General features: G+C 44.6%; 2 protein-coding genes across 2 annotated transcripts; one reads left to right on the forward strand and one right to left on the reverse strand.

Annotated features, from left to right (window-relative positions):
- Window positions 1-77: 77 nt before the first annotated feature.
- LOC307233313 (septin-2) lies at window positions 78-21935 on the reverse strand. Its single transcript, XM_080004631.1, has 12 exons — window positions 21840-21935; window positions 17735-17790; window positions 16734-16833; window positions 16504-16590; window positions 15968-16091; window positions 14482-14616; window positions 14229-14346; window positions 4849-4950; window positions 4487-4632; window positions 3553-3636; window positions 3397-3454; window positions 78-1392 (listed from the first exon to the last, which is right to left on the reverse strand). Exons 2-12 carry the CDS (start codon window positions 17759-17761, stop codon window positions 1333-1335), a joined length of 1041 nt encoding a protein of 346 aa, XP_079860757.1. The 5' UTR covers window positions 17762-17790; window positions 21840-21935; the 3' UTR covers window positions 78-1332.
- Window positions 21936-24990: 3055 nt separating this feature from the next.
- On the forward strand, window positions 24991-26620 carry cldn5a (claudin 5a). The gene has a single exon (XM_080004064.1). The coding sequence runs from the start codon at window positions 25243-25245 to the stop codon at window positions 25891-25893; it is 651 nt and encodes a 216-aa protein (XP_079860190.1). The 5' UTR covers window positions 24991-25242; the 3' UTR covers window positions 25894-26620.
- The last annotated feature ends 23 nt before the right edge of the window (window positions 26621-26643 follow it).

The raw sequence follows: 26643 nt of genomic DNA on the forward strand, positions 1-26643 counted from the left end.
TTCATTTCTGTTGAAAATTATTTCAGAGAGACATGCAAAAGTTGGCTACGTCTATAAACGGGCCTTTGGAGAACCGGTTAATACTGTCGACAACCTTTATTTATTTTTTTATTTTTAAAGATGGCATCAATTGTAACAGTCAATGTCAGAGAAAAGTAAGAATGTGCCGCCGAATCCGCAGGTTTCAAGTGAACTGTCTCTATAGACAGTCAGTCAAATCAACAACTGCATATCATAATCTTAAATTAAAAAAAACAGTAAGTTCCATATATTAATACACATTTCAAATAAGAAAATGCCTCGTAGAAGAGCATGCAGTGTAAAAAAAAAAGGTCCTACTTATATCTCAATAACATGACGAAGAAAAAAAATATTTATTTGGCAGAATTGTTTGTATTCAGTCAGACGAGGCTGAATGGCATAGGCCTAACTACTAAATCCCTAATTGATAGATTCAATGAATATGGCTCCTCGTTCAACTTTACTCAGGTAGCAGTGTCCAGTTAAGTACCAACGTATTCCCTCATAATGCTAGAGCCCTCAAAACATAATTTCGCTTCAGTTAAAAAAAAAAAAACATGAACGAGAACAAATATTGTGGTCAAGTGAATTCTTAAGCAATTCTGAGTGCTTTTTCATAAGACAGCACAGGCCACACATAACCTAATGCCTTTTAAACTGCCGGGCTTAGAAAACTAGAGCACAATGCTTCCCTGTTACATAAACCATGCTTGATTTAACTAATCGAGCTTCCAAATTCATTAAGGCAAAAACATTATATGCAATAACTCCAAAAAATAGTCGATATGAGAGGTAAACAGTTACATGATATTATTTTAGTTATTCAAAACGTTAACATTTAGTACAATTCTCAACATCCTGACAAATCATGTCTACATCTTTTTTTTTTTTTTAATAACACACTTTTGTTGCCGTAAAACGCTGGTCATTAATGTCATTATTACTGTCAGCTCTTGCAGAACAAAAATGTGCCCATTTACCGAGAACAAAAAAAAAAAAAAAAAAATTGATTTACATTAGCGTTGCTCAACCAATATCCAAGCAGATTTCACCGGTGAAGTTTGCTAAGGCCAGCGTTGGTTTATTGACCACACGGAGTGATATGTCATATAATAAAATGTAAACATAGGAAAACGTTTTGCTGATCGGCTGATGGATGGAAGGTTGGAACAGGTGATCTATGGCTTTGAACGGACCAGGCCTCCTGGACAATTTAGGAATGGGTGGGTGTGTATGTGAGGGCGGCGTGGGTGGCGTTGGCAGGTAGAGGCAGAGCGGGAGGAGGTTCGACGCGGCGCTCTCCCATTCACTTCACTCTTTCATTTTCATCTGGGCCTGCATTTGAGTAATCATCTGCTGCATGCGTCTCAGCTACGAGGGGAAGACAAAAACGAAAAGAAAAGGAGACGTTGGGTTCAAAAGGTAAATTGGTGCAGAATGACCACTCAAATCCCGTCATGCAAAATGTAACTTATTAAGTTATTTGCCAAGATGAATAATCCCTCATGAGATGGCCCTGTCGCGCAATTAAATCGAGTTCAATGTATTTTAAATCCGATCTGTACTATCATAAAATATCAAAATCAAAAGAATGGTCTTTATGATTATGTAGATTATGTATTAAGATACTTCATACACTGAAGTCATTTAGGACATTATTGTATAGTCTCCAATGTCTCGTATTGTCAAATATCTCCACCTTGTGGCAGACGGTGGAATTTCAACTCATTTCGGCGCACATTTTGACCCCAATGCATTCATGTTCCAGTCATATTATTTAGCTTAGTGATGCACCGAGGAACAAATCTGATTAATTTATATTTTGAACAAAGCCAAAGGCTGTACTGCTCATGTGATCCAAATCCATGCTAACAAGAAAGAAACATAATTAATCATAGTGAGGGATGAATGTGCGAAAATGTAATGTAATGTAAATTAATAAAGAGTTTAAAGCAACGTAGGTCGGCGGCTGAGTGTTTAACCCAAATAATCAAAATCAAACATGGTTTGTTTTGGTGGCAATTATAGACAATAACTCACGCAACATGCGGTATTTGATTATTCTTAAAATGCGACTTTTGAGTCTTGCTGGTTTGTTGCCAATCGTGTTATCTGATTAGAAACCTCAAACTATTTGAACTTAGGGCATCGTGATCCTGCAGCAGGGAGCCGGGCTTCCGGTGGCAGCGCCGCCAGGTTGGGCGTTATCGCTCTCGGTGCGGCAAAAGAATGCTTCGACACAGTGGCAAACGCCAATAGTGTGCCAGCAGCTTTCAGCAAAATAAATGATGACTCAAGGCTTAAAAATGTGATTTTGTGTTGAGGAGTCAAGTCCCCCCCAGAACACACCATAGGGGCTTTTCCACCGCAGGAACAAGAAACTCTGGCCTTTTTCCCCACAGGACTAAGTTCTGAAATTGATTCAATTTGGATATTTCCTGCCCCCCCAAACAAAAAAAACAAAAAAGACTTGCAAGCAAGGTGGTACTTTGGGTGGGAACGGCAACCATTGGGGCGGAGTTTGTAGAACTGACACCGATTGGTCAAAGACAACGGCGGAATCATCAAGCACAGCGGTTGATTTAACCCCCGCCGCTTGCTCTTCAATCTCTTCCCCCTCGCTTTTGCTTTACAAAAGAAAACGCAAAGCCAGAAATAAAAAGACAGCGATGGATGGACCGAAATTGAAGTCCAAGCACTCAGCGTGGTTGTCGTAGTTTTGTCGCATGTCTAAACCACATATCAAACACTGACAAACGCATGTTTGGTGGCACCGACTCCTGATTTCCAAAATCGCCCCGGTTCCTCGGTGCGGTGGGAAAGCAACCTAACCTATTTTAGAGAGCTGCGGCACCCTAAAATAGTTCAGAGAGGTGGTTTTTCCAGAAGGTGTTTTTTTCCTGATCCCGCAGCTTGGTGGAAAAGCAGCTCGGCCCTCTGCAGTTTTGCACAGGACACATTTCATCGTCATGGTCATTCCCATCGAATGAGACGAGGACGTGCGACGCGATGTGACATGCCCGTGCGGGCATCGCTGTTTACAAACAGCCCTGATTGCACCCCACCCAGTTAGGACCGTTTACACTGCGTGTTAACACAAACACACCAATCAGGAGCAATCAAGCTGGGAGGTTGTTTAATAACCCCGAAGAACTGCAGGCTCCAGAGCTAGGAATGTAAACACTTTGGACAAAAAAAAACAAAAAAAAAAAAAAAGAATTGGTGGAGCTAAAGATAGATTTTAATTGAGTCACTTAGAATAATTGGAATAGAGACGTTCTTAAGAGAAAAATAAAAATGACCCAAATTATTTGCTATTCAAATGATGAACGCAGCCGATGGTCTGCGTACGTGTCTGCACGTGTGCATTTTTACCTCCATCTCCTTCTGGAGAAGGATCTGGTCCTTATCCATGACGTCGTCCTCCACGGCCCTACGGGGGCAGAGAACAAAGTATTCCGATGCTTTATCGAGCTCGGGTGAGGAATTCTAGTGTAAACTCTGTGAGAATTCTCGCACGCTCCGTCCGACCTGCCGGCTCTCTTCAGCCTCTCGGAGCGGAAGTTCTCGTAGTGCAGGTCCTGCGTGACCTCCTGCAGATCCTGCATGTGGGTCCTGCAAAGAAAAACAAAAAAATAGTGAAATGTCCTGTTGGCACACACTAGGAGGCAGCAGAGCTTTCACTTTAGATCGTTTTTTTTTCCTCCAAACAATAGTTCTGTAAAACCTCATCTTACCCCAAATTCTACCTAGTAACCGGGGGGTAAGCTTAAGTTTTAACAAGGTTGTGATAATTTGGAAAGTTCAATTTCATGTAGCAGCTTATGATCGATCTGTAACCTGACAGATCTGGACAAAAATACTTTTGAGGTTTCTATTTTTTTTTTGTGATTTGAAATATTTATTGAAATGTTATCAAAATCAAGTGAAATAAAAAAAAACTATACTCTGACATATACTGTATAACAAACAGACGGAACATTTATGTCCCAGAAATACACAGCATGAGGTTTAACGTATTTTTCTTGTCATTGTTTTTTTTGATAATAAAAAAAAAAAGTTTAAAATAAAACCAACTTCGATTGTTAAATCAATTATTATTTTTGGTTAAATTAGGGCATATAACGCTGAATTCACATTTAAAATCTGAAAAATATTATGCAAAGAATTTACAGCTCCGCATCTGGTTGTGAATTTAAAACGCATAAAGATGAAGTCCGCATTGTGAAACCATTTATCTTTCATCTTGGACCCACTTTGCCCAAAAGTTAACACTACGCTCGTAACAATGTAGGAACGAAGTTCTCGGCTCTATAATTCATGAAAAATGGTAAACGTCCAGATGACCAAACTACTCGCTACCGTGTGTTTTTTTCAGACACTCTTCTCCACATCTTTAACGAGTGATGGGAAATGTAGACATGTTGCACCGCGACGGGGACATCACCGCAGCCCCGACACTCACACAAGCATGGTGCGCAGCTTGAGGAAGTCGTTGTGCTCGGGATTCTCCACCTCCACCACTCCCCAGGGGTACAGGCGGCCACGGATCTTCTTCCCCTTCACCTCGATCAGCTGGTTGGAGCCAATGACGGCGAAAGGAATGCTGGCCTGGGAGGGTAAGATAAAGGGCGGTGGGTTCCCCGGGAGGGACAGACAAAGCCGCAGGGAGGGACGTGGAAAACAGATTATGGGAAAACAAGGAATTAAGAGGGGAGCGAGGGGAGCAGGGAAGGGAAGGAAGCGAGGGTCCATCCATCTGAGGGCCAGTAGGCAGAAAAGCGCCGCAGGGCATCACCGCCTTGCGATCCCCCCGCCCCCCCTCACCTTAAGGACCCTGGTCTGCTCCTTGAACTCCTCGTCCTCATCCGAGTCAGCATCGGGCAGCTGGTAGATCTTGATCCCGTGCTCGGCGATTTCATCCAGGATCTAGGAGAGGGGAACCCGGAGAAACGCAACGTGAATAGACCCGGGGTGCGGCGGCATCGGCTCTCCACACCTCGCGCTGCTCTTGGTTAAAACTTAGCGGGTGAGCAGCGGGTCACCCCAACACCTCCAGAGATATTGTACAGAATCTCAAACCGCCGATAATGGAGTAGTGAAAGGAGGACTTTTAACTTTTTTATCAGGAATTGTCATGTCACTTCCCTCTACGGCCTAAACTTATCACCTAACCAGGAATTTGTTTTTTTCCCCCCATTCTAACCTTCCAATAAGTCCCGTTCACGTCACTCAAATCCAATGTGCAACTTTATGGGATATCATAATAGAGACAGACACCTTTAGTTTCTAAACTTTAGAGCGATACCAACTTCATATGAACCCTGAATAAAGTTTAAAAAAAGAACAGGAGCCCAAACGTTAATTCATCCACACTAATGGGTTGGAACAAGTGAGAAGCTGTTATGGCAGCCACATGTTTAATTAAAGTACCCAGCAGGGGACTTAGAAGGGAGAGGGGGGTAAACTAGAATAGACAGACAGGTGAAAAATAATAATTGCGTGTGTGTGCGAGTGTATGTTAAAGGTCTAATCGAGTTAAAAGGAGTCGTCACCCCTCCTGTATCCAGCTCCACCGGTGAAGAAACAACTCAAAACAAAGGAGCTCTCTCGACCGGTAGTTAGGGGACAGATGTGATTATTTATTATTCCAAGCATCAAAGCCGCATTATACTTTTGTTTTCCCCGTGAATAGCATTTTCACATTCACAATGTACTCCTATGTAAAGACGCCAAGAAAATGTCAAGGGTTATTTTCCTGACTTTTTTTTTTTTTTTTTTCCTGAGACTTTCATGTAGTTTATGAAAGGACAGTGGTGAGTCAGCCAGGAGCCTGGGAAGTCCGAGCAGGTTTTCCTATAGAGCCGGCCGAGATTGGAGCGCCGTGTTATGGCTGCCGCTTGTTTTCTCAGCGGGCTCCGAGCACAGTTTCTCTCAGATAGTGCGTGGTGCGTAGAGCTGGGTATTGTTGTGGGGCAGATCTAAAAACAAACAAATTGTGCAGGAATTGGTGGTGAGCGTGACATAGGACCAGACCTTCCCTCTCTTTCTCTCTCTGAGCACACACTAACCCCCCCCCCCCACACACATTATATCCCTAAAACAGAACAAGTGGATAAACACCACTTTGGTGGAACACAGAGAATTTTGGGAAACATTGGACACTGTAGACAAATAAACAGATTACTGACACAATGGCAGGAAAAATGACACAAAACAACAAACCCGCTAACAAGAACAGAGGGAAATGTCAGACAATTCTGATCTGACGTCTGTGAAAAGAAACGTCTGAAAAGATTGAAAAGCTAAAAAAATGATAACAGCCGTGACAAAGCACTTTTAAGGAAAATAATACAGCGTTTCCAAAACAACTTATGGCGACAGAATTCAGTATATATCACAGCAGAAACATCTGCTTATGCCACAAACGGTGCACACACTGCCATCATCTGTTTGCAGACCGTGCTAAGTCAGAGGTTGCAAAATGGCTATTTACCTTTAATCACTCTCTACCGCACCTTATGTTTATTACAGCCTGATGACTGTAATCAGGACCTCTCAGGGATTATCCGACGTGAAGACCATCGCCTTCACTTAATCCATGTTGTTGCCTGATAGTTTTGTTAGCAACGCGCGCTGTCTCCCTAATGGCAGATCAGTCTCGTTGGCCTTCTCGTAGCTGTGTTTTCATTGGCACCGAGATGTTGGCACCGGTGGCCATTTTGATTTTATGACCATCCTGTTGGATCATAATACAGGCCCCCGACACACACACACCTCGCCCACCGCACCCCTACCCCCCCTCCTCCTCCATTACCCTGCGAGCTGTTATGGTTGGCCGTCCACGTACACATTGTTATCGGAGCTAGCGAGAAAACAACGTCATACTACTAATTGGAATAGAATGCCAAAAGATGCTTTATCCGTGGTGTCCGGCTGACGTGATCAAATGTGATCGCTGTGGAAATATTCACTCGCAGTCAACGAGAAAGGGCAACCATGAGGATGAGGGTGGACGTCGTCCATCGAAAAAGGTGCAGGAATTAAACTGAACCACTGCATCTAGAGACATACATTGTTGAGTCAGGTTTAACCCAAATATAGCATAGCCGCAGGTCTATACATAGATACTATTGAGTCACGGGACACTTAGCGAGGCAGTTTTTGGCAAATGACACAGCTGGTGTGAGCAAAACACTTCAACCGCAGTGAAAAAGCGGTGAAGTCCCAACATTACGGGGATCAGCCACTTGATCACATCAACAGGTCCTGGGAATAATATTTTCATGTGGTTTCTTAATGTTAGAGGCAAATCCACAAAAATATTGGTACAACTAAAGCACCGACTAATCCATTCTGGACAAACACCATCTTTAAAAAAACAACAACCAAGGAATGAGAGGAGAAACAAAAGAAGGCACAGGGTTTGTAATGATCATTGTCCAGAATTAAATCACACACACTATAGGTGGTCACACACTATATATATATATGGGTCCCATGTGATATTACACACACACACACACACACACACACACACACACACACACACACACACACACACACACACACACACACACACACACACACACACACACACACACACACACACACACACACACACACACACACACACACACACACACACACACGATGACAGAGCTGTAAGCCCTCAGTCTCTTCAGGGCCAGCTATGGTTCACATCAATTAAACTACAGCTCTAACAGTGAACAATACTTGGAAGTGGAAAAATGTACCAGGGCGCTTGTATGACATCAACAATGCAGAATGAAGGGGGGGGGGGCAAAATAACAACTAAAAACACCACAAGAAAACAAACAAAGTTCATCTCACTAATCAGCACCAATTGAGAAAAGCAGGGCTGGAGAAATGAGGCTTTCAAAACGTTCACATGATCTTACAACACCTGCCGCATTCTGAAGAATGGCAATGGGACTGTACCATCATAATTGGTTTAATCATTAGCCTCAGGACGATTATAGAAAGGACAAAAATAGAAAGCAGACGCTTCAGACTGATACTTGGGAATATGATGAAAAAAGAAAATTTGCCTCTCAAACTTAATTTGTTAGCCAGGAGCCCGAGAAGAACAAATGTTTCTCTCGTGCCAGGAAACGCCTTAGAGTCAGACCCTCTTTCTGCTGCCTGCAGGGAGTCCGAGGGGCTGAGAGAGCCAATACCTGAGAACGGGGGAGGTGAAGGAATGAGACCCCCGCACCAACCTGCTACACAAACACACGCATCAGTGAGGGTGCATGCATGCAAGAACTTCAATACATGCACACAAAAACACACACCTTAACCAGGAGTACATGAGAACCACATTGTCTGTGCATGAGCACTTGGTCTGGGCGTGAGAATGTGTGTGTGTGTGTGTGTGTGTGTGTGTGTGTGTGTGTGTGTGTGTGTGTGTGTGTGTGTGTGTGTGTGTGTGTGTGTGTGTGTGTGTGTGTGTGTGTGTGTGTGTGTGTGTGTGCGCGTGCGCAACTGTGTGCGTGCAACATGGAGCTTTGTAGCTCCAGGAGGTGAATGGGATCAGCGGCGAGAGAAACCAGCCCTGCTGGGGAGTGTTTGCCTGGCTCCAATCCCCTCAAGACCCCGCTTTCTAAACACACACACACACACGTCGTCCGCAGATCCTGCACAGCACACCTACTACACAGACCGGCGTGACCCAACCACTGCTCACAGACAAGGAAACAATACTTTTCTTCTTTAAGGAGGATTAGAGACAGCACTTACTGGAAACTAAGCACATTCATGCGCTCTCCCTGTGGCACACCATGTATTCAGACTGAGTCAGGGCTTAGACCAAGCGATGAATGGACAGACCGGACTGCGCTGGAACAGCTGGATTTGTCTTATACCAGGAGGCACCAGTGGAACGCATTGAGGCAACCACTGTAGTCATGGAAACAAATAGGCGTATATTTAATAAAAAAAAAAAAAAAAAAAAAAAAAAAGAAAAGAGCAATAAAGTGGCTCTTTCCGTCTGGCTCAAGAATTAGTACAGTGAGGACCACCCACTCCTCTCTGATCAGAGAGTGTGCAGGGGAATAACAAGGCTATTCAAGTAATCAGGTCATTAAGGGGAGATTTACACCGAGGCAGCGCGGGTTCAGGATCTCCAACGAGTAGGTTTCTCAAAGGCACTGTTTGTGATCTAGAGAAGAACTGAAGGGCGTAAAGTGAAATTGAATAGCGTGGCGGACCGTTGGGTTTGTCATTTAAAGAGGAATTCCACCGCAGAGCTCCGTTAAACTCATTACTCAAACTCAGTGAGGCCAAATTCCCCCCCCCCCCCCATTTTTGGACAGCGCAACCTTCGCAGAGGACTAATATTCTCATGTTTCTGCGGATGTATGTGACCTATACTGCGGCCCTCGCTCAGATAGAAAGAGATTTGTTCGTTTACTAGCTCAGTAGCAGAGCAGATGGTTTACAGTGGAGCACTTCCTGCAGCTGTAGTGAGCAGGAAGCTGACCCTGCAGTAGTTTGGAGCTATATCTCATCTTGCAATGTATAGAAAGCTAATTGAGGGATCATTCTTAACCGATAGATAAGCAACTTTTTTTTTATTAAAAAAAAGAGACCCAAAGTGGAATTCCCCTATGGTAGAGAAGCCCACTGTTCAGACTGTACTACCCCTCACCTTATCCACTCAAGAGCAGATGGCTGTCTGTGTGAGAGCGGCTGATTCCATGAGGGGAAACAGATATTTATTGTTTTAAAATCTGTAGAAGTGTGGTGAATGCTCTGGCACAATCACGGCTGGGGAGCAGAAAAATAAACACATCCGCGTGTTTGAGCCAGTGGCAGGAAAAGGACGGAGCACCAATTGAAAAGACACACACACACACACACACACACACACACACACACACACACACACACACACACACACACACACACACACACACACACACACACACACACACACACACACACACACACACACACACACACACACACACACACACACACACACGACTTATGAGGTAGGAATGAGGTAACCAGCTCTTAATATTTGCCCCTGATGGGTTTACCAGGCAGTATATGCCACCAAATGTCTAAGAAAAACAGTAGGCCTGCAAATAAAAAAATAAAAAAAACAAGTCAACCAGTCAACGTCACATTTAATGAGGATAATAAGAGTCGAATGTCAGCCTGCGAAATACAACTACCATCAATAACCGTTTCTGTTCAAATATCTACCCTTCATACTTGACACGCCGGCCCACAGTAGTTGACCCACATTGTAAACATGGTCTGAGCTCCCTGTGATTGCTTTTCAAGAAAGTGTGATGACAATACTGGCCGGTGCGACTAGGCGAGTGCTGGTCGTAATGTGTCCCAGCGGGGCCACACAAACCGGTTCACACCGCAGGAGCTCGACGGAGAGTGCACGGGGGAGACGACAGCCAGCGAGACAATGAAGGGAAAACTGTTAAAGCGCCGCGGCCAGGATGAAATACGGCACATGTGGGGACAAACAGCCTCCTTCTGGCAGGCACAGATCAGCACAGGGGGAGGCACGGCGGAATGACGGGAGAGCGACATGGGGGGAGAAAGGAGAGGCGATGGGCACGGGACGGGAGAATGAGGAAGGATACAGGAGATGAAGGGAGCGAGTAAGAAAGGGGAAGAAGGAGGAGGCGGAGGTTGAAGTGGAGAGGGGAGCAAAAGGTCTAGCCCATTGTCTTCTCTCCGTCAGGCTTGTACGAGAACAGGGGAGTAGCTGGGTTCTCTGGCGCTCCCTGACCCTTGGCTCAGTGGACAAGTCTGCTGTAGGAGGGTCAACCGGCAAAATTACAGCCTGTTGGCTTCCGAGGAATTTCCACATAATTTCTGAGGATATCATCGAATTAATTTTTTGGCACGAAAATGCCTACAATACATTTAAGACCGAGGACAGTGCACACTACATAATAAGTAGATAAGGAGATAGTGAGGGTGTGGGCATTTTCAAGGTGAGTGAAGGAATCACTTTAGAGTGGTATTATGATGCATAATTATTCAGATCATTTCTGAGGAAATTGTGATTCTGATCAAGTGGAAAACACTCGATCCCTCACTTGATATGTGCCGCAGCTACGACTGCTAAGCATTTGGACCGGGGTCACAACAGCCGTCTGACTTTGTCCCCTTTCGGTGCTCAGCAGGAGTCCAATCTAAACCAGCTGTACTTTCAGACAGAAAACAACCCAGCTATGGGAGTTTGAAACCAAAGCCCTGCACAGGATATGACTGCAAGGTACCAGACTGCGAGGATCAGCTCCTCAATATGGACCGCTCGGGACAACATTATGAGTTATAGACCACTGTGACCCCAGTCAAGGAAATTGGCATTAGAGATAATTAAAAAGCGGGAGACAAAGGGGCAGAGGAAGAGAATAACAGGGGAGAGGAAGGTAATACCAGGGAAGCAGGAGGAGGTGGGGAGAGGAATAAGTGGACTACTGTGAAACAGAGAGGGAGAGAGGGATGCAGAACTAAGGGGATAAAAGAGTGGAAGCCCGGGAAGATGAGGTTTGTTCAGACTGGATATAAGCCCGTGTGACGCAGAGCAACAGGCAACGTCTTGTCCGTGGAATAATTTTGACACGTTGCAGGAAACTCGTATTGTTCTCTACAAGCTGTTTCCCCCTAATAATACCAGAAAGAGCCTGGCTTGAACACGCAAGATTCGGGGTGGGGTGGCGGAGGGGGGCTCTTTACTGAGAGACAAATGGCTCAAAACGGTGAGAAAGTTCCCTGCAAAAAAACAAATAAACTAATAAATATGAGGGTAAAAACACTCAAGGCCATCGATCATTATCCAGAAGTGGCCTTTCTGGCAGGTCCTTGGCTGCCGTTGTTTTGACCCGAACAGAAGGATCAGTGTCCAGCTCAACTGTACTGCACGACAAAAACCTGGCACATACACAGGACCACTACACCTAATCTGATCCGAAGAACAATTAATCACGCATGGCAAAATTGCTCCCCACTTATAGAGTTGAATGAGCACTTAAGGCCATACAATGCCTGTCATTTACCATTATGTCAGATCAAAACAAATGTAAGGCTGCAAATACTAATGCAATGCCACCATAGAATCAAAATGAAACTCGGACAATCCAACAGCAAGGTATAGCTGCCCGAGGTTACTTTTCGTTTTTCGGTTCTTGAGTTAAAGATGCAACGTTATGTCCACAAACTGACTAAACCGGGGATGGTTGGTATGAAATGGGAAAACAGACACCTCTCAGGGGAGAACATTAGAATGTGGAATAGATAAATTTCCTGTGAATAATGACCATCCAGGAACTCACGGCAATTATATAGCATACAATTAGATAGTCATCTCATTTTGGGGTATAATGGTTAAGTACTTTGTGTTGTGTACGAGTGTGTTATAGTGTGTGGCCCCATCTCTTTATGACTCGAAATGCTGTTCACGTGTGAATGGGAAATTTTAGTTAAAGCAACAGAACTAATACCAGAACTTAACTATCGTTCCTCTGTTACCTCTACGTATATATCTTTTTTAATAAAACACCAGTGGAGGACCAAAAAAAAAATATGCAGTGAACACACTTATCATTGGCCTGGTAATAAAGTTGCCAAAATTGACTGGGGGTGTGAGGAGGGCTCTGTCTATTGGGTCGTGAGTCATGTATTAGGAAACAATGGTTTTGCTCATCGGAGAAAGTCCAACAAACACAATTTGTAGGAAGGCAGAAAAACGGTATTACATAGTACAAATTCAATTGAATGCATCCCTTTGTAATAATAAATTTCAGGTGGAAGCTGCTCGAGTATGTGTGGCATCAAATATCCCAAAGCTAGAGGTAGAGACTGTATATGTTGAGGATATCCACTGAGACCACGCCTTCACACAAGGATGCTGTGTAACGACTCTAAAGCTTGGTCAAAAGAGCTGAGAAATGTGAAGGTACACTCAGCCGGTCCCGTCTCTGAGGCTTCAAAGGGCATGTGGTTTCAAAGTCACCATATCGGGACAGGTGGAGACCAGTGTCGACTAATCAAAAAAGTAGGCACATAAATGCCAATTGTGCATCCACATTAAGGTATCATAAATCATGATAGTAAATTGTGAAAACTTAGAACCAGCAACACTATAAAAGTATCACACTACACATAAGAGAGAGGCAGAAATGTGGAGCAAAAAGTGCAGAGAAGGCTGCATTCAGAGCCTTTCCATAATCAGCAGGCCTTATGTTTGCATTTTATCAGAGAACTTCACATCGAGATTTTGAGTACGAGTACGATTTGAGTAGAAGCCGCGGGAACCATGGAGACGTAAACCACGCAAACTGGAAAACACTGGTCAATACACCACATGGCGGCGGAGTGGGCGGGGATGAGAGGAAAGCAGGAAGAACAGGACAGAAGCAGGAAAACACCTTTCCTTTTCATAGACTTGTCCACCTCCCCTATCAGTCATTGTGTGTGTGTGTGTGTGTGTGTGTGTGTGTGTGTGTGTGTGTGTGTGTGTGTGTGTGTGTGTGTGTGTGTGGAGGCGCACGTGTCTCATTTCAGCCGTAGCAACCTGCTCAGGCAGGCGGACCCCCCACCTGGGTCCGTTCCAATAGGAGTTATCTGGAAGTCGGCATGACTGGAAAAGATGTTCTCTCACCCCCACCCCCCCCTTCCTCTGTGATAGCTTTTCTCCCTGACCATCTGACACAATCTGGCTGCGTCATTAGATGAAAAGAGAAGTGGATGGCACGCTTCTGAGAGCAAAAACAAGAAGCGCACATGTGCATTCCCCACGTGCCCAACTTACCTTGGCAAGGGTGTGTGAGTCAGAGTACCAGTGGCTTCCACAAATTTTACGATTTTTTATTGCACACTTTCTAATGGGACCGCAGCGGTGCAAGGAACAAACACATCGTTGACCGCTGAGTGTAACAACTGTGGTTTCAATGAAAGGCTTTGTTATTTCTGAATTTGCACCTGGAGAACCTTGAACACCATAGAACACTTGATTAAGAACATTTGAGTGGATATTCCGATTAAAAAAATAAATAAATAAATAAATTTAAAAAAAAAAGAATGTTTGTGTGTGTGTGTGTGTGTGTGTGTGTGTGTGTGTGCATGTGTGTGTGTGTGTGTGTGTGTGTGTGTGTGCGTGCGCGAGTGTGTGCGTGTGTGCGCGTGTGTGCGCGTGTGCAACCAACCCTCCTCTTGAGGCGATCCCTCTCTCTCAGTGTCAGCGTGTCGGCCTTGGCGATGACAGGGACTATGTTGACCTTGCTGTGGATGGCCTTCATAAACTCCACGTCCAGAGGCTTGAGGCTGGAGTGGACAATGGGGAACGAGAGGAAAACAAGAACAATCGGGAGAAGGGGAAATAATTACATGTAGTAATATTATGAAACATGCAGAGCATAATGATCGGCTGGTGCGACCGCCCGTGTGCAGCCCGCTCACCCGTGTCCAAATGGCGATATGAAGTAGAAGCAGCAATGCACCCTGTTGTCCACGATGTGCCTTCGGTTGAGCCCGCTCTCATCGTGGAGGTACCGTTCAAACTGGTTGTCAATGTACTGAATGATGGTCTTGAAGCTGAGATGAGAGGACAGAGAGACCGGCGGTGTCATCGGCAGACGGCGGGGAACGACACCGCCGGTTGCAACACCGACGAAAGGAAAGCTGTCGCCAGAGACCACAAGGTAGAAGAGGACACCGCATGTTTCTACTGATGACTTCCTTAACGTCAAAGTCACTGGCCTAGTGCCCAGTGCTTCCCTCAGACATAGGCCAGTGTACTTTCACACTGACCCAAGGCTACTCCAGCCTATTCAATTCACTATATTCACAATGTGCCCAATTCAATAGTAAATAAGTTTAAACTATTGCAAGCCAAGGCAAAGTGAGGCCCGCTGACTAATTTTGGCCCGTTGGAACCATTAATTTGGCCTAGTAATAATAGTGATCATGAACAGTATACATCTCTAAGTTTATGCTTTTTCTCTATTCTACAGTAATGAATTGTCCTGTATAGGTTTGGTACATTTAGTTATCCTTCTATTCTTATTATTTTTACTGATTACAACACACGCTTTGATCTTGTTTTATTATAAGAGGGGGAAAAAAATAATAATTCTTGGGGCCCTTGTACCATTTTGTACCTTGTTTAGTAGGTAGTGGTAACTGTCTGCCCAATAAATTTCAGATTTGGTCTTCCCACTTGATTAAGGGAGCCGTCTCTTACCTATCGCCTACAATGCTATACCATATGAGGTGTGACGCTCTCGGCTGTCAAGTAAGCATCGATTATTATCTTTTTTTTTTTTTAACTGGTTAATGAACATCTGATGTATTTTGGGAGCACCAAATGATGAACGTCGCAAGTCGCCAACATAATTATATAGAGAAAGCGAAAGGAAACGAGAAGGAATTACACTCCTCTACACCCACACCACACCCCACTCCCCACAAGCGGGCCCAGGGGTACAAACAGAGCCATGTCAGGACAATCAACAGGAAATAGATCTGGGACAGGGGGGAGGGGAGAGTAGGGAGGGAGGCTCCATCTACACCACTGGCATGAGGATGCCACACATGTAAACCTAAATAAACCTGTGTGCATGCACAACCACACGTACACATCCAAGACAAGGTACAGGAATGCAGACGGCAGAAAAATGAAAACTTGGGGAGGATAGGTAGGAAATGGGGAGAGTCTTGGAAACTGAGACAAGGAGTTGGACAGGATGGGAGGAAAGGATAGAAAGTAGTTTGGACAGAAACCACGTCTCAAGTTATTATCACTAGCCTCCTCGCTGCCTATCTCCACACACACAAACACACACACACACACACACACACACACACACACACACACACACACACACACACACACACACACACACACACACACACACACACACACACACACACACACAACACACACCAGTCCTGGCTGTTTATGGCGTCTCCGTATCCAGGGGTGTCGACCACAGTGAGGCGAAGCTTCACTCCTCTCTCCTCAATCTCCACGGTGGAGGCCTCAATCTGCACCGTCCTCTCAATCTTCTCTGGGAAAGGAAAGCAGGACGGAGAGAATATGAAAGGGAGGATGGCTGCATGTTTTTTTTTTTTTTTTTATGAAACATGCGGCCACAATAACCTCAGTTACTGTACAAAACAACCCACGTCGCTGCTACACCTGCGTGAGGCTTCGAGGAGGGGAGGACACACAAAATATGTTTAACATGCAAGCAGATTCTTTTAATAATCCACACAAAACTAAAATGGAGGGAGTGACTGGTGTGTTCCAAGCCGGCTCAAGCTTGAATTTAAGTGAAGACGTAAGGAAGGGAGGGTCTTTCTCTTTTAAACCAATACAACAAGCATTCCCAACATTCCTACCAAAGTAATGCTGTGATGAAGGAATTTCAAAAACCATCTCTCTATTATTACAGTGTGTGTGTGTGTTCATGTAGTTACCTGCAGCACCAGGGATGTAGCGTTCGGGGTAAAGGTCAGTGAGAAAAAGGCTGTTTATCAAGGTAGATTTCCCCAACCCAGACTCTCCTGCCGGACAAAGACATGAAAATACACAGCTCTGTTATCGGCCGTCACACTCTGAAGTGGAAAAACCAAAAGAAAAAAATAAAATAAAATTTGGAGCATATTTCAGCCCCATTGCATTTTACAAAAGTAAGATTATCACCTACCGACAACCATGAGGGTGAATTCAAAGCCTTTCTTGACGGACTTCCGGTGGACTTGGTTTGGGAGGTTTGCAAAGCCGACATAACCTGCAGCCTCTGGAAACTGGGTAACACAAACAACAGGTTTCCTGTACCTCAATTACCGAGAACGCAGTACAAAATGATAAAACATGTTGACCAATTCCATCCTGTGAAGCATAACTTCTGGAGAAAATGGTACAAAGGATTAGCATACCTTGATTTTGATATATGGTTCTTTTTTTTATTTTTTATTGTGAGCAGTGGTTTTTAAACTCTCTCCATACCATATCCTCCCAAATATTTTCCTCCTTTTTTTTTTTACGATGTGCACTTGTAAAAGTGCAAGTGAGTGTGCGTGTGTGTGTGTGTATGATAGAAATACAGAGAGAGATTGATGGCGATGCACATGAAGAAATTCCATGGGGTAATAAAAGCCGGCACGTAACATGAGCGTAACATTAACAGGACATCCTCTCTGGATGCCGGGTGTGTCCTGTAACCAGTAGCGCTTGTTAGATTAGATTAATAATCACCACTCCCTCATTAGGAAAGGGATCTGCAGATGGTAGAATGTATCACAATTTAAATTGGTGGAGAAGCTCAAACCAATTACGTGAAATGATTGCTCTCCTAATGCAAGGTTTACCAGAACTATTCATTTGCATGAGCACTGCATTTTAGGTGCGACAAATTTTGCGCCCATTTGGGCTCCAATGTGAGGTGTTCAAAGGAATAAGAAAGTAGGCAACCTAAGTCAGATTATCAGTCCAACTATATCAGTCCAACTGTATCAGTCCAACTGTTGACGTTACAATTACTTCTGCGACATCACACTGGTGGTAAAATGTGCATGACACAGAGCAGAGGGGAAGCAATCAGTATATATTTTTAAAAAATTAGTAAAGTTTGTGAAATAAATTGGTTGTCATTGGTGTAAATTGGCCCTCTTAATAAATACTGGTGTGAGCTGCCTTGCCACTTACCTTCCCTTTTTCTCCAGACTGAGACATGTCCACTTGCTTTTGGACTGTTCAAAAAGCTGCCAACACACAAAAAGAAAAACAAAAAAGGGCCACATGAGGCATATCAAACACACTCTAAGTTCAATCAAATACCTCTCTCCTCCGCCACCGGTCCCAGACACGGCGCCGGTCTGCAGAGCATTGGCCACCGGGCCACAGGGTTTGAGCATAACCCCCGGGCCACACTGAGGGCGGAAGCTCTGTAGGACAGGTACGAAACATTTTCTGGCATTTCAGTTCAGCGGCCGGATTCACAGGTCTGTGAGAACACACCGTAAAGTGACGGGACGGTTCTATTTGGACGCCGCGTCAATTTCCCGCACTGCCGCTTGCTGTGCCCTTGTCAGCACAAGGAGCTTTACAATCTCTGAAAATCCCTTATATATGGACCAGAGACCAGGATTGGGTAGTTGCTGACACTGCAATTTGGGCAAAAGAAATGTAACAATTTACAAATTACATTGATCCTAATGGCATCTTTAAATCACTGTTAAGTTTTCACCTCACTGAGTAGACATAAGAAGAAAAAACAAAATTTACAATCTGTGGCATGTTGCATTGTCCTTGCCAAAGAGTACCCTTCAAATATAAGTTATCCTCACAACTACAAAGTTGGAATAGCTGGCCGAATTTAATCAGCGGTTTAGCAGGTCTTCGTCAGCTGCCGTGTGATTAGCATAAGAACCAGGTGGGCTGACATGCGCTGCCAAAGAGAGAGATATACTGCGTTGACATAATGCCGATACAACATCATGGTGAACTTCCAAAGCCATTCAATTTAAAAACGCCTGCAGGTCCAATTCCAACATCCGAATGCAGACGTTTGCAGAAACTTCTTAAAGCCTTTTCGAGATGCAAGATGGTGGCAGGGACCCGTGTATGTACACGAGGGCTGGCAAAGGACCTTCATTCTGACAGGGTGGTTTCATCGAGCCAACAAGGAGAACAATAGCTGTTTACCCCACTGGTTCCTGAAGCTTTTCCTATAGGCGGCAGCTCAGCCAGGGAAGGAGAGAGAACACGCGCCACATCACTGACCAGAAAACAAACCGTGTGTGGGACAAGTATGGTGGATGGGGTTACTAGGTGGAATTCAAAACGTTTTTTTTTTTTATTTTCCAGGAAGATAAATGGAATAGCACGGCAGCTTCATCAGTAAGTTGAGAAAAAAAAAAAAATTTTAAAGCTAAATATCCACCATTCTCCAATTTTACGTGTTCATGCATAGTATCCCCCCCCATAAGTTTATTTCTGTTTCCACCAAGAGATTGAAAGAATCACACAACATTTTTTGCTTTTTCAAATAGGCTCCCGAAACAGCAAAGTATTTCGGGGTGACACTATTAAAACACAAATGCTTACATTTCAGGTAAATGCAAGTTAACATCCCCACTGAGGAGTGCGCTCATATGCCTGCACGAAATGCACACTCACAGACTCTCACACACACAAAGTGTTATTTGCGGACAGGCTCTGTGGGAAACAGCATTAGTCCAGGGGCAGATTAATTAAAGGGTTCCATTATCGCTGTGTTGATAGCACAAAGACAACACTGCAGGACAGGCAGGCAGGAGGCACACTCCAATAATACCCACTCAATAATGGCCACTTAATCAGCCTACTTTCTAAATTACGTGCAAGTGCAGATACACAGTCGCCCACAAGCTCGCATAAATGTGAGCATGACACACTTATATACACACACACACACACACACACACACACACACACACACACACACACACACACACACACACACACACACACACACACACACACACACACACACACACACACACACACACACACACACACACACCAGACCTTAGGGGGAGATTAAGCAGTTTGGGCCAAGAGGGAAAAATGCCACCTTTTAAGGCCAAAATCTTGGCATGTGAGGCGTATACAGTTGATTTATTAGCTGGAGTGAAGCCATAAAGGAGCAGCGGTGCTAGTGGTGCTATTCAGCCTCCTGGTGGGCCGTGTCAAGGGTCCACACCCTCTCTGTGTAGGCCAAGGACTCTGTGCTGTTACTGCAAAGATTGAAACAATCATTTCACACCACCGTGATGTAGTGAATCGGGCAGAACAACCACAGTAAGGGTTATGTACTGGCATCAGATCTGAGCAACAGGGACCCCACAGGCAGTCAGTATATGAAACATAATAAAGAAATGTTTGCACGCACACACACACACACACACACACACACACACACACACACACACACACACACACACACACACACACACACACACACACACACACACACACACACACACACACACACACACACACACACACAAATTTGGCACACGTGCATGTACACTTGCTCATGCACAGGAGGAAGGATCTGGAGGCTTGGCAGCAAGGTGTCTGTATGCAATGATAATAGTGGCATAATACTAGTAGGAAAGCCTTGGTTTAAGGCACTTTTTAAGCTGAGTCCCGTGAGACCGAGGGGGAAAAAAAAAAAAAATTACAATAGGCGGAATGAGAAGGCCTTTCAACCTACAAGGAAACCAGCAGGTCTGTTCATAACACACAGAGTTTAAAGCACAGGATGGGCCTTTTATGATGATGGGGACAGGATGGAAAATGACCAAATAGCACATGGGAGTCCAAGAAAACCTTACTTTTTTTTTTTTTTTTTTTTTTTTAACAAATACTGTTTAAACGACTTTACAGCTACTCTACAATAGGGTGTAGAGTGTTAATATTTTCTTGGACGGAGGATTGAGAGTGATATGAACATTTTGTATGAGAAACTAAATTAATTGACCACTAGAACAGATATTAAATGATGATGTTCTGATGTTCTAGAATTCTAGTTATGACAAATTGATTTAAATAATAAATATAAAATACCAACAAACTAAGTCAACGATCCTGTACTCTGTTCTTACAGCACATTATTCCTTAAATCATAAACTTATTATTATGTATTACCACAAACTCCTTTAACATGTATTTTGCAACCTGTGAGACTTTGTTATTACCGTACTAAGTTGATGGAGTAAATCAAACACAATTTCTTTCCAGTCATTTCCACGACGAAAGCCTCTCGAGATCCACGCTGGCGGTGTAGTATGGCCACGTCCCGCGTGTTTTTATTATCTCATTATCATGCAAATGATTGGCACAATAACACAGCGCCGCTGCGCTCCGTCATCGTGATTTAGGCAGACTTCTTTCCTGAGGAAACACTTGTGTGGCACTAACGTCTTGTGCCAGCGGGCGAGATAAGGCCAGGGGAAGGTCAAAGGTCAGACAGGGGCCAGAGAGCAGGGGATGGAGGATGGGACACTATCCATCAGGTAGGAACCCTTCCGTAGATGGATGCTCCACACCACCTTCCAAAAACGACGACTGACACCCAGTTATAGAGGGGGGGGGTCGGTGACAATGAGCCATCACCAGCCTCTCAACGCTCCCATTCGCACTTAGGGGTTGGGAGGAAGTTGAACGGGCATGTTTCCACCGAGCCAAGATGGATGATAACCCTTCAATAGTGGCTCTCCGCCATGTCTTGACTGAGACACACACACACAATGGAAATGTAATTATTGTTTCCCCGTATTATTGTGACATTGTCCAAACCCTGGATTTATTTCGTGACGACGTGCCACGGGGTCAAAGGCCGGGGATTGATCGGACGTTAAAACGCCGTTCCACTATAAGGAATGTTAACACGGGCGGAGGAAATGTTTTAACCCGTGAAACGTGTATACTGTACCGCACCCAGTTTCCCAGGCATTCTGGCTGCTTTTACCCACCGAACACTCCTTTTTGTAAACTTTTTACTTTCCCATTAACGGCTGTAGTTTAAATAAAACGTGAATTGTGGATTATGAGCTAACACAGCCAGCAAACGTGACAACAGAACAACAAACTGAACATGGCGAGCGCCAAGCTGAAACGTTGTTGTCAAACTTGTTGTCAAACGGACGTAACGTCAGCAATTCACCCCCCATTAAAAAAAAGAAAAAAAATCTGCCGATCTGCTGACTCTCGGCGGTGCTAAAACTTGGTCCGAGTTAAAGGGAGAGGTCCGCCATGGTCTTACCTGTGCCGTAACTTTGAAACGTTATTACCGAACACAAAGCTCTGCCTGTCGGTTCTTTCCTGGCAGGGAAGGGAGGGACACCCGGAAGCCGCTCCAGAGATTCCGCCGCCCCGGCTGCTCGGCGGAGTGAACAGGCGGCGCCGTCGCCGCCATTTTGGCTCCGACCCGGGGGCGGCCGCTCGTCGGGCAGCCGCGAGGGGGGTGATCCAACATGGCGGGGCGCGGCGTGCAGTTTCCCTCAAGCGCAGACTCCGGCGACAAAACGTCCATGTTTTTCTCTTGCGATAAATTGCTCGCGTCGGAAATGGAGGAACAAAGTCCGCACTTTAAATTACGCCAAGTGCAATTAGGATGTTTTCATTGGCAAGTGTCGGTATCCGAAAGAGGACGAGGGTTTGTTGCTTAATAACCCATTCTAAGACCGAGAGCGTACTTTAGCTTCTATTATAAATAAACAGGGTGTGTCCGGTCTGTTTTATAAGGTTGGAAATATTGTTCATAGTTAGACAGTAGGATTGTTAAATAGAACATTTGTGAGTAAGTTAGGAAAGTTTTTAAAACTTAAAAAAATCAAGCTGCGCATTTCTGAATGCATTTTCCAAAGTTGTGAAAAACACAAATTATTATACATCATATTTTGCAATACTGTATTATTGTTGTACCAATTTTGTTCTCCACACTGGTACATACAGTATGTTTGTGTTTGTGTGTGTGTATATATATATATATATATATATATATATATATATATATATATATATATATATATATATATACACACACACACACTGTATATGCAAACCTTTTTTGACAGTGTGAATTTTTGATACAGAAGTTAATTGTTAATTTCCCCGGTTATTGTAAATTCTGTTCACTGTATATTTTTTATTATTGTTATCTATCTATCCAATTATTTAACCATCTATCCATCCATCTATCCATCTATCTATCTGATCAGTCTATATTCGGTATATTTTGGTGTCTCTGTTGTTTGTTGTCAATATTATGAAGCTACCACAGGGACTTGAGGTTGCGCGCCTCACCAACGTACGGCACTATCCTCCCCCATGCCCCCGCCACACGCTCTCACACGCACTGCTGCGCTTCGCTCCCATATTAACGAATGCCGCGGTTCATACCGGCCGCGCGCGCACGGCTGGCTGGCGGGCGGACGGCTCGCGTTCGATTGTTATTAATTATTTTAATACATATTTTATTTTAATATAGGCCCTGATGAAAAAGGGAACAGAGACAATCACCATTGGGATATGAATGAGGTCAAATCAAGTACATTACATATAACGATGATTTTTCTTTATTATGGTGTGTGTGAATATATATATATATATATATATATATATATATATATATATATATATATATATTTATTTATTTTATTTTTATTTTTTTTCCAATTAATTAAGACTGTGCTTACTTCGGTTTTTATTATACTGATATAACTTTATCGATTTAAGGTACTACATAATCAAAAATAGCCGCTAATTCTGCTATAATTAAATATTTTGAACATGTTGATTACTGTCCCGCATAAATAAATAAAGCGTGATCAAAGCATCAATACCAATCCGAATGCTCGTACTAGCCTATTCACCTCCGCATGCTTCCAGTACCATCCAATCAAATGCACATGAGTGGAACTGCAGATATGGACGTTAAGAGATTTATTATTGAGGTGGAAAAACGAAAAGAGCCATATGAACTAAGTTCGCTGAGTCGCTGAGACACTGCACGACGAGAAAGGGCCTGGGAAGCCACTGCAGCCGTGGTTGGAGGAGAACGTAAGTATTTTAACATTACTTTTATATTTTATTTTACCTCAGTGATTTAAATAGAAGCTGCGGCTACAGTAAATTGACGTGGTTGTTGTTGTTTTTATATTGTTGTAATTATGATAGTTTCTCTTATTGCTTTAATGACGGGACATTTGTGGTAAAATGTGTCCAAGAACATAACTTTGTAAGTCGTTGGTACCTCGACTTACGACTGCATCTACTTACGACTAAGCCAAGATACAAGTAGCGATAGTCGCGAAAATTTGTATCGACTTGCGACTGAATGCTCCAAGATACGACCGTGGAAATTTGCAGTTGGCGCGTTGGCGACCAGTCATCAGTCAGTCAGCAGCCAGTCAGTCAGCAGCCAGTCAGCAGCCAGTCAGTCAGCAGCCAGTCAGCAGGCGACCTACCTCGTGTGTGCACGTTGTTCGTGGCTTATCGATATTTTTTCATATTGACTGTGTTTGTGCTGTGTATTTTGTTTATTTTCACCCTTCATGAGGAGTCCTGAGAAGGAGATGATGGGAAAAAGAAAAAGGCAATGACTCCCATTGAAACTAAGTAAATCATAGAAAAAAGTGAGCGTGGTGTATGTGGGAAACAATGCTTCGACATACGACTGTTTCGACATACGACCGCTCTTGTAGAACGAATTACAGTCGTAAGTCGAGGTACCACTTTGTTTTTTCATCTATCAGGGGAGATTGATGCTGCTATGTCAACGTCCTGCAGCCACCCCAAAAGCACTTGAGGAAATGTACAACGACAATACTAATAATACTAATAATACTACTACTACTACTACTACTACTAATAATAATAATAATAATAATAATAATAATAATAATGCATATGTAATTTCACCATGTGATTGTTATAGCTATTGTTCTTACTATTGTAAACCATGTTGTCTATCATGTAAATTGTTTATATAGTTTATATCACACTTTTTTTCTCGGAGCCTTGCACATCATCCCACCTCGGCGACGCACGAACAATTCCATTTTCCTTTTCCGCCGCTCGCGGAAATGCGCGCGCAACACGCGTCCGCTCGCGTTGCTCGCCCGGTGCGCGCGGGGCGTCCCTCTCCTTCCGCGGAACCGCGTAACGCGTAACCGCTCCCGCACACAAAGCACCGGGGAGCGCTTTATGCCCCGGCGCAACTTCCGCGCGTCGCCATTGGCGCGCGGGAGATGCGGCCCCGTCTGATTGGAGGAAAGTTTCTCCTCCAGCTCCGAACCCCCTCACGCCCCCCCCCCCGCCCCCGCCCCCGCCCCCGCCCCCCACGCTGCACTGATATTGTTGGTCCAGTTACTCCGCGATTCCAGTTGTTTTTACAGGGTTACAAAGAGGACCGTGACCGGCGGCCGCTGTCTCCCCTCTCTCTCTCTCTCTCTCTGTCTCTCTCTCTCTCTCTCTGTCTCTCTCATATTCCCATCCATGTCGCGGGCGACAATTTGACGCTCATTCACACCGCGGCCAACGGAAAGCACGGGCTTCAAGAGGAGTAACGGCATCAGAAAAAGAAACGAGAACATAAAAAAAGAAACAAACAAACGTTGGGACAAGCCATAGATTGAAAAAAAGAAAAATCGGAAAAAGAAAAAATGGTGTCGGCCGGTCTGGAAATCATGGGGCTGGCGCTGTGCGTCGTCGGGTCGCTGCTGGTGATGGTTGCGTGCGGGCTGCCCATGTGGAAGGTGACGGCGTTCATCGAGGCCAACATCGTGGTGGCGCAGACCATCTGGGACGGCCTGTGGATGTCGTGCGTGGTGCAGAGCACGGGCCAGATGCAGTGCAAGGTGCACGACTCGGTCCTCTCGCTCAGCCACGACCTGCAGGCGGCGCGGGCGCTCACCATCATCTCGTCGGTGATGGGCGTGCTGGGGCTGATGGTGGTGATCGCCGGCGCGCAGTGCACCAACTGCATCCACGCCGAGCACGTCAAGGCGCGGGTGGTGAACGCCGGCGGCGTGATCTACATCCTCAGCGGCCTGTTCGTGCTGGTGCCGCTGTGCTGGCTGGCCAACAGCATCATCTCGGACTTCTACAACCCGCAGGTGCCCGCGTCCAAGAAGAGGGAGATCGGGGCGGCGCTCTACATCGGCTGGGCGGCCACGGCGCTGCTGCTGATCGGCGGCGCGCTCCTCTGCTGCTCGTGTCCCTCCGGCGGGAACTCTGGATATTCGGTGAAATACGCGCCGACCAAGCGAGCGGCCACGCAGAACGGGGACTACGACAAGAGAAACTACGTGTAGCCGTAGCCCCCCCCCCCCCCCCCACCTCCCAGTCTCTCTTATGCGGGACCCGCGCCCCGCGCCCCGCGATGGACCTTTTCGATGAACGTATTTTTTTGCACCTACAGTTTTATTAAACCCGAACTTCAATCGTAGAAGCACCTCTGGCCCTCGGACCGGGATTTCACACGTATTTTCCTCTCCAGACAAATACTTTTTTTTTTTTTTTTGTTGTTGTTTTTTTTTTTAAATCATCATCATGAGACTATATCATCGTGACAAAAGGAGTATCTGTCGGTACCTGCTTCTGAGATCTCTCTTTTTTTTTTTTTTTTTTTTTTTTTTATAAGCGACGAAAATAATTAGCGTTTTCAATTGTTTGCCGTTGTATCTTCGTCCCCTTTTTTTTTTTTTAATAATTCATTTTATCGAATATTATCACCTGTTGTTGTTGTTGTTGTTGTGTCTTAATGTGCGGTTTCTGCACTAATCGTACTGCGAATGGTTGCGCTCTCGACCGTTCACAGATCCCACGTCGGTCTGTGGATTCAAGTGGATCTGTTGAAGGAACACCGGGGATTGTTTTCTGCGTCGGTTTTCATACAGCTTGGGATCTATATGCTTTATAGATCATTTGAGAAAAAAAAAACAAAAACAAAAAAAAAACAAGAAGCGTGTCGGCCGTGTTTGACCACCTGTAAAACCTTTGCATCTTCTTCTTTTTTTTTATCACTGTGCCGGAAGTAACTCGCTGATAAATTGTTGGAATAA

The sequence above is a fragment of the Zeus faber genome (assembly GCF_960531495.2).
Source record: "Zeus faber genome assembly, chromosome: 7".
Taxonomy (NCBI): Eukaryota; Metazoa; Chordata; class Actinopteri; order Zeiformes; family Zeidae; genus Zeus; species Zeus faber.

Coding starts and splice junctions, on each gene's coding strand:
- cldn5a (XM_080004064.1), top strand. CDS start 25,243: ATGGTGTCGGCCGGTCTGGAAATCATGGGGCTGGCGCTGTGCGTCGTC.
- LOC307233313 (XM_080004631.1), bottom strand. CDS start 17,761: ATGTCTCAGTCTGGAGAAAAAGGGAAG. Junction 4,633..4,848: donor AGCAGACCAGGGTCCTTAAG/GTGAGGGGGGGC, acceptor TTACCCTCCCAG/GCCAGCATTCCTTTCGCCGT. Junction 1,393..3,396: donor TTCTCCAGAAGGAGATGGAG/GTAAAAATGCAC, acceptor TTCCCCTCGTAG/CTGAGACGCATGCAGCAGAT.